General features: G+C 44.5%; 1 protein-coding gene across 1 annotated transcript; it reads left to right on the plus strand.

The window, feature by feature from the left end:
- Positions 1-258: 258 nt before the first annotated feature.
- LOC121552629 (claudin-20-like) lies at positions 259-7746 on the plus strand. Its single transcript, XM_041865600.1, has 2 exons — positions 259-608; positions 5817-7746. The coding sequence occupies exon 2, from the start codon at positions 6548-6550 to the stop codon at positions 7460-7462; it is 915 nt and encodes a 304-aa protein (XP_041721534.1). The 5' UTR covers positions 259-608; positions 5817-6547; the 3' UTR covers positions 7463-7746.
- Positions 7747-8380: the final 634 nt, after the last annotated feature.

Consider the following 8380-nt stretch of genomic DNA (forward strand, 5'->3'; position numbering starts at 1 on the left):
AAGGTGCATGAATTGAGGAGCAAACTGAAGTCAAGAGGAAATTCAGCAACTCTTGGAGGATCTTCAGCACAGAGAAAGAGAGAGAGAGAGAGAGAGAGAGAGAGAGAGAGAGAGAGAGAGAGAGAGAGAGAGAGAGAGAGAGAGAGAGAGAGAGAGAGAGAGAGAGAGAGAGAGAGAGAGAGAGAGAGAGAGAGAGAGAGAGAGAGAGAGAGAGAGAGAGAGAGACGTAGAGGAAAGGGAGACTAGCTCCATCACAGACGGACGGTGTGGTGTGATACTGGGATACTGTCAGGGGGCAGAGAGCTGGTTGCCTCTGGTTCCAGCTAACTGGGTTCTCAGGGAACAACAGCTGATGGAATGTGCTGTGCTAGACTCAGCCTGCATTCAACAACAGACATTCATCACGCCTGGGGCTGAAGTCCCCAACTCTACCTGGGATGGGCTTGCTTTGTCCAAGCCTCAACTAGCACTCGCTGTCGTGACATACTCACATACACACGTGTGTTTGTGTGTGTGCAAACACACTAACGCAACCTCTCAGGCACAGGAGAATCGTGGTTCTGCTGTGAGTTGTGCGACTGGATGAACACTGGATGGATAGAATAGCGGTAAGTGCGTGCTAAAAGTGTTTCCCTCTTTCTTCTCTCAGTCGTTCTCATGTGAGATTCATTGCAACGTATTAGGTAGACTTCCATTGTTAGATGGACCACAGCTATTCACAGTAATCTACAGTTGGACTGAGACATGTCTATGCATGACAGTTTGTGTACACTACCACATCTGTTAGCAATTTGGACATGATTCATAAAATAGGATAGATTTCCATCATCTTTGTTCTAAGAACTTTGTTGACAGGTTGTTTATTTGCACTTCCCATTCTAGCCAAAATTCCTTCCGTATTATGGCTTATCCAATCAGGGAGCCGGAAATGGGTTCCATCATTTTCCTCATCATTCCATTACTCAGATGTCATGACATGACAATGAATAAAAATGTCAGAGAGAATAGAATTTCTAAACAGCTAGTTATTTAACCATCCACATTGATTGTATTATGTAAAAACAGTCAATTACCTTAGGAACCTGTCATTAATCATTTCATGGCGGTACCTTAGTGGTGAAGAAACTGCATCAATCCAACTGCTAACAGGTAATAGCGAGGCCATTGCCTCTTGACTGTGGGAGTAAATAGGTAAATTATATTCCTATCTGTTTGATGATTTAGGTAGGGTTGATGCCTCCTGGCTGTACTCATGCTAAAATATTTCAGCCTACGGAATGAACTCTCAACTCAGAAATTCAATTTCACCTGGTGTTCTGGCTACTGCAATAGGGTGACAGGGTGATACCTTCAACTAATCCTTATTACATAAGATGTTACCTTTTCCCCTTCTCTGGCTGTGTAGTTTTGCTATTCTAACTTCATCTGAGGCAATGAAAATGTAAAGTAACAACAAATCGATGCGTACAGATGTAGGATCTTAATTTGAGCCAGTTTTCTACAGCAGGAAAATAATCCTGCAGCAACAGGAAATGTGAATTATTAATAGACATTAAAACCAGTCGATAGTGATAGCGCTGACGTCATCCACATATTCCTATGGAAAACTCCCGATGGCTTATGAAGCCGGAAGTATTTGAATTTGAAGCGTGCCATATTGCTGAATGGGGCTGAATGGCACCCGAAAAATCACGAAGGATCATGGTGAAAGTGGCCGTAACTAGCAAAGGATCATGGTCGATGTAATCGTTTTCATCCTGCCTGAGAGATGTCTATGGCATAAGGGCGCGAGCCTCCTCGTAGCCTGCCGGCCTGTGATTGGTCTGTGTCAGCACGTGGTCCTAACAAATGTATTAGTCAGAATGGATCACTATTTTATTAAATATCTCAATTTATAGCGAACTTTAAAATAATTCACAGTGGGGATCGAACTTGATCATAATAAACACATTTTAGAGCCCAAAGCGGCCGTCTATTTTTATTTTGGGGGCCGTTCTGGCGATCTTAATTTACATCAGCTTTCTAAGGCAGACCAGGGCTTTTGGCACCGTTAGGTTGCTACACAGTAGCTGACCAGCAGAGCTCGTGACTTCACGCTCCAGACCGGACACTGGGGGCCAGGAATTATTATGTGAATAATAATTGTTGATATATTTTCCGTTAGGGCAAATCAAGTCTGACATTTTAAAATGGAAATTAAAAACTTTAGAAGCCTTTTAAAATGTTGAATACAGTGCTGTGCAGGAAAATTCTCAGCAACAAAGGAGTGATCAAATTAAGATTCTACATCTGTAGTATCACAAATTAATATTCTAACAGCACTACAATGCAACATTTCTCATTGCTGGACAGCTTGTCATCACAGCAAACATCAGTGAATTCGCTAATCATAAAGGGGCTTCTAAGAAGAAAATGAGTGTTTTCCATTTGTCTCAACTAAAATACTTCAATAGGTCTTTGTTAGTCTGCCGGCTGCTCATACTGTACCTTTTTCCATTTAAAAATAGATTTGCTGAATGAGCTCAACACAGGTTTTTTATGAGCTTGTATGAACAAGGCTTTAAAGAGGGAACAACAAGCACAACAGAAACCTGTAATGAATACCAGACTAATCATGTGTCTAAATTGCCCGGTTTTACTGTATGACTATTTCATTACAGCGCTATAAAAATTCCTTGGCTGTCTGACCAATTTCAACGTTTCTTTGTTAAAACAGACTTCAAACAGGCAGTGAAAATGTTGGAAGTTGGAACCGTGCTCGCCAGTTGACATTAACAATCTTTTTTTTTTTTTTAAGAATTCTGGGTAGGGCCCCCTTTTAAACCATCATTACAAATTTACTGCTGGCTTTCTATTTTTATTATTCTTTGGACGTGCCAACAGAATAACTCCCAACAGTCTGTATGTGCCAAACAATGGTCGTCAGTTATAATCACCTCCACCATTAAACATTATCAATGGCTCTCTTTCAATCAACCTGAGGTGATGACGTAGAAGCATTCCGTAGGACGGTGTATACCATGTGTATCCTATACATACGACTAATAAAACTTGAAACTTGAACTTGAAACTTGATGATGGCTCATGCCTACAATGAGCAATATTGGGGAGAGCAATAACAACATGTCATCAGTACCTGATACTACTGTCCCATAGGAATGATGGGAGTGAAACACAAACAAGCAAAAAAGTTAATGTAAACAAGGAGTAGTACAATGTGCCAATGAGAACTAGCCTACACATCAATGGCTACTACTCCAGTTAGTGGAGGCCAGGCCACAGAGCTAGAATAACACTACTCCACTATTCTAGAAGGCCACAGTGCTAGAATAACACTACTCCACTATTATAGTGGAGGCCAGGCCACAGTGCTAGAATAACACTACTCCACTATTATAGTGGAGGCCAGGCCACAGAGCTAGAATAACACTACTCCACTATTCTAGTGGAGGCCAGGCCACAGAGCTAGAATAGCACTACTCCACTATTCTAGTGGAGGCCAGGCCACAGAGCTAGAATAACACTTCTCTACTCTTCTAAAAGGCCACAGTGCTAGAAAAACACTACTCCACTATTCTAGAAGGCCACAGTGCTAGAATAACACTACTCCACTATTCTAGAAGGCCACAGTGCTAGAATAACACTACTCCACTATTCTAGAAGGCCACAGAGCTAGAATAACACTACTCCACTATTCTAGAAGGCCACAGAGCTAGAAAAACACTTCTCTACTCTTCTAAAAGGCCACAGTGCTAGAAAAACACTACTCCACTATTCTAGGGGAGGCCAGGCCACAGCGCTAGAATAACACTACTCCACTATTCTAGTGGAGGCCACAGTGCTAGGATAACACTACTCCACTATTCTAGTGGAGGCCAGGCCACAGAGCTAGAATAACATTGCTCTACTCTTCTGAGAGTTGCATTGGTTCCCATCTCCCTCCTTGGCTGCGTTCCAGACACCCTATTCACTTTATAGTGCACTAAATTTGACCAGGGCCCATAGTGCACTATAAAGTGAATAAAGTGCCATTTGCGACCCAGCCCTTCTCTTCCCATGCTCCCCTTGCAGCTCAAGGCTAAACATGCATCAGAAACACTACATCACATACACATGACTCAAAAGGCTGGTAAAGGACTTTATAGTCTGCTCATATGGTCAACATCTATCTCAAAGATATTAATAATATCCAGACATCACATAACATTCATATAAGAGATGTTCAGTGATGTTCTGTTAGTATATGTTTTGTTGTCCTCTGGGTCACTCTGGGAAAAGTGCATGACCTTACCTGCCCGTGTAGCCTGCTTAGTGAACTCTTGGCAACATAATGGAGGAGAATTGGGAAGAAACACATTTCAGCAGACAACTAATTTCAAATGAAGTCCAAGTCTTTTTTTTATATATATCTAAATAACTGTCTAATACTGGGTAATACAATTATGATAAAACAGATTATCTGGTCAGGTCTTAAAGAGATCTTTATTACTTCCTGATATGACTATTTTGAGTAGTAAAAGTCCATACACTTTTTGTACAAAACAATAAGTGACACAGTACACCCCTATATAGTGCACTACTTTGGACCAGGGCCCATTGGGCTCTGGTCAAAAGTAGTACACTATGTTGGGAATAGGGTGTCATTTGGGACACAAAGAATTACCTATTTTTGCTGCTGAGTAGAGGTGGGATGCAGAGGAATGGATGGAGGGGTGTGTACATAGAGCTAAGAGTCTCCTAATGAGGACTACAGCTGTGGTAATGATCATGGTGGCATTTTCCCTCCATACTCCCTCCCTCATTGGGTGGCTAGGTAGGTATAGGCCTGGTAGGGATCCTTCTGCCTGCCATCACTGGGCTGGAAAAGATAATGGTAATAGCCTAATGGGAGTAGGCAGGCTGGCTAATGGTAATGGTTCCTGTTGGGGCAGGTCTGCCACGATAGGGTGCTTCCCCCTCTGCTGTCACAGTGTGTGGATATATAGACAGAGGATTACTTTAAGGATAGGTTGTGACTGCTGTTAGGATACCAGAGCTGTGTCTGTTCCATCTCCACAAATGGAGGGGGCGGTTCACACAGTCTTATCTGTGTGTTGCAGTCGGCCATACTTCATGCGGTCAATTGAAAGGCGGCACCTTCCTCTCGGCTGCAAGGCAAAAGGATGGGAATGCAGGTCCTCGCCATCTTTCGGTTTCTATTGTGCTCTGTGAGTGACGATTGACGAAACACCACACAAAGCCACCATCGCACGAACACCAATGACAAATCAAACCTCAAAACTCTTGGCTGTCTAAATGATATATTGAACCAATTAAGGAGACCAACAATATCTTAAACTGCAAATTTCTGTCAGACATTTAAATATACCATGATGAAGAATATTGGCTTACTACTGTCTTTTATCATTACATTTTTTGTCTACTCATTTGCTGAGAGGACATTAGCTCTGCGGCTGTTCATCTGAATCAATGACCTTCAAGTTATACTAGTCCAGATCTTTAACCACTCTCACACCACATTGCTGCTCAGTTTTGCAGTATTTCTCTCAGTCCACCACTCTGTTCTCCATAGTGGTGCTGTAGCTCACTGGCAACAAGGATGTGTGGCTGCCGTGTCTTTTATGGGACACAGGCAACAAGGATGTGTGGCTGCCGTGTCTTTTATGGGACATAGGCAACAAGGATGTGTGGCTGCCGTGTCTTTTATGGGATACTGAAAAGAGATGGTAGGAGGACTGAGGAGGTGAAGGACCGAATCGCTAAGCTGCTCACCCTATTTTTTTGTATGAGTTTTTTTAATTATCTTTTGTGCCCAGAAAACATTGAGAAGAGACTGACGCACCACGGCACGCTGTCCAAGACACACAAAAGGTGAGGATGCTTTTTTTCTCGCACACTGCAATACAGACAAACTATTCACTTTAACAATGCATTTATATTGTCTTTCATGTCAGAACGTCACTACCATAGAAGACAAACTAAAGAATTGGAGAAATTACAAATTATTCTAAAATACTATTGAAATAGCTTATGCATGTTGCAATGACATATATTGTAAATTGAGTTTATGTATAGAAGCAGCATTTACCTGATAGCTAAAGTGAAGTGAAGTAGCTGCCTGCTGTAAAAGAGTAACCCACTTTCAGAGGAAGGACACTGCAGCTTTAAACGCAGATAATTGAGTCTTTAAATGAACACCACAAAGCTCAGTCACACAAAGCCAGGGATGCAGAGTAAAATGCAGGCAAACAGAAAGCGCACACTCACACACACTTCCCCCTAAGAAGAGGGAGAAAAGAAGGGCAGTCTCCTTTCCCCATCATCAGCCCCTGCCTCATCTGTCTGATCGTCACGCTTGCTCGCTCAGTTCAATTCTCATTTCGCTTTTTATCACAGCCCACTGAAGCCTGCACTGAGGAATTATCTGCTGTCAGGACCTGAGGCTGCACTGGGGCGATAGGGAGAAAGGGCACCAGGGAGCCAGGCTCGGGCCACCACAGGGTGACGGTGCCGCTGTGCCGGAGAGGTGGGGACTCGCAACTCGGCGATGGCGTCCTCCACCATGCAGATCCTCGCCTTCGCCCTGGCACTGCTCGGCGTCCTGGGCGCCACCGTAGCCACACTGCTGCCCAACTGGAAGGTGAGCGCCGACGTGGGCTCCAACATCATGACTGCCATCTCCCAGATGCAGGGGCTGTGGATGGACTGCACCTGGTACAGCACAGGCGTGTTCAGCTGCACCTTGAAGTACTCCGTGCTGTCGCTGCCCGCCTACCTGCAGACCGCCAGGACGACAATGGTTCTGTCCTGCATGATGGCTTGCCTGGGCCTCTGTCTCGCCGCCCTGGGGCTGAAGTGCACTCGCTGGGGAGGCAGTCACCAGGCGAAGGGGCACGCGGCCATCGCCGCGGGGGGTTGCTTCATCCTGGCTGGCATTCTCTGCCTGGTGCCCGCTTCTTGGTTTACCAATGAGGTCATCACCACCTTCCTGGACTCCAACGTGCCCGAGAGCAGTAAATACGAGCCTGGGGGGGCAGTGTACGTGACCTTTGTCTCTGCCGGCTTCCTGCTTGCCGGCGGGGTCATCTTTTGTTTGTCGTGTCCCGGAAAAAGAGACTACACCTCGACCTCCACCTCTACCACCTTTCCTGACAAACTACTGCAGCAGCAGATAAACCAGGAGCAACTACAGCATGACTTGATACAGTGCGACCTGATACAGCGCGAGCAACAGCAACGGGAGCAGAAGGACTTTGAACAGCAGACGTCGCCTAATGAGCAGTCGAGCCAGGAGCAGCTACACTGGGGTGACAAAGGGCCCCAGTGTAAGGTCCAAGCGGCTGACGACATCCAACAGGAGAAGCCTCTACGTGAAGACAAGGGAACGCAACAGTTCTACTCTCCATCCAGAGTCCCTCCAAAAGACGCCCGGGCTGGCTACAGCCTGCAGGACTACGTTTAATATGTTTTATCCCTAAACACTACTCTTGTTAGTGGGGTGGGGGAAGAATCCTGAAGACATTCTACTGGCTGCCTTTGTGAGGGGGAGAGAGTGGAGGAGAGAAAGAGGGGGAGAAAGGTAATGACGTTGACAGCCTTATCGCCACCTCTCATCTGTTCTCTCTTGCTACTGCAAGCACAAGCAGTAAAGGTATTCCCAAAGTCTTGGAGAAAGACAGCTTGTGGATCCAGAATCCTGGGGCAAATGCCTCCTTGACTGCTGCTGTGGTGGGCGGAAAGACACAAGGGTAGGGTAGGGTAGGGTAGGGTAGGGTAGGGTAGGGTAGGGTAGGGTAGGGTAGGGTAGGGTGGGGTAGGGTAGGGTAAAGTAGAGGTGCCATAAAAATGCACAAACACAGCACGAGTACTGTAAATCCTGAAACAAGTTCCTTTAAAAACTGATGCGGAGGCTTTTCCATACCAAAGGTTTCAATGAGAAAAAAGTGCTGATGATAATTAGCTGCTAATAATAAGCCATCAGAACTTTTGCATAATAAGCTAGTGTCGATATGGCTGAAAAAAAGGATGTAAAAGCCATTCTTTGCAAGCTTGTGTCCTTTTAGAACCCATTTGCCTTGTGAGATATAATAATAATAATAATCAGCAATCATATTTTCAAAAGCTAAACGGACTGATTGATATTCAGTCTTCTTTGAATGCTATTTATCTGTAGCTTGTTAAATAATTCAGTGGAATGCAGAGTAGTTACTGAAACATAGTTAACAAAGCTTGTGTCTAAAATAATGTGTAGAACTTTAACTGTCTGTAAAGGAGAATTAGAGAAGATTAAGGAAATGAAAAGGGAGTTCAGATTCCCACCAATACCATACACAAACATCCAGTCCATTTTTCCTTGTGAGTTGTGGAGGGGAATAAGGTG

This window comes from Coregonus clupeaformis, chromosome 36 (assembly GCF_020615455.1).
Source record: "Coregonus clupeaformis isolate EN_2021a chromosome 36, ASM2061545v1, whole genome shotgun sequence".
Taxonomy (NCBI): Eukaryota; Metazoa; Chordata; class Actinopteri; order Salmoniformes; family Salmonidae; genus Coregonus; species Coregonus clupeaformis.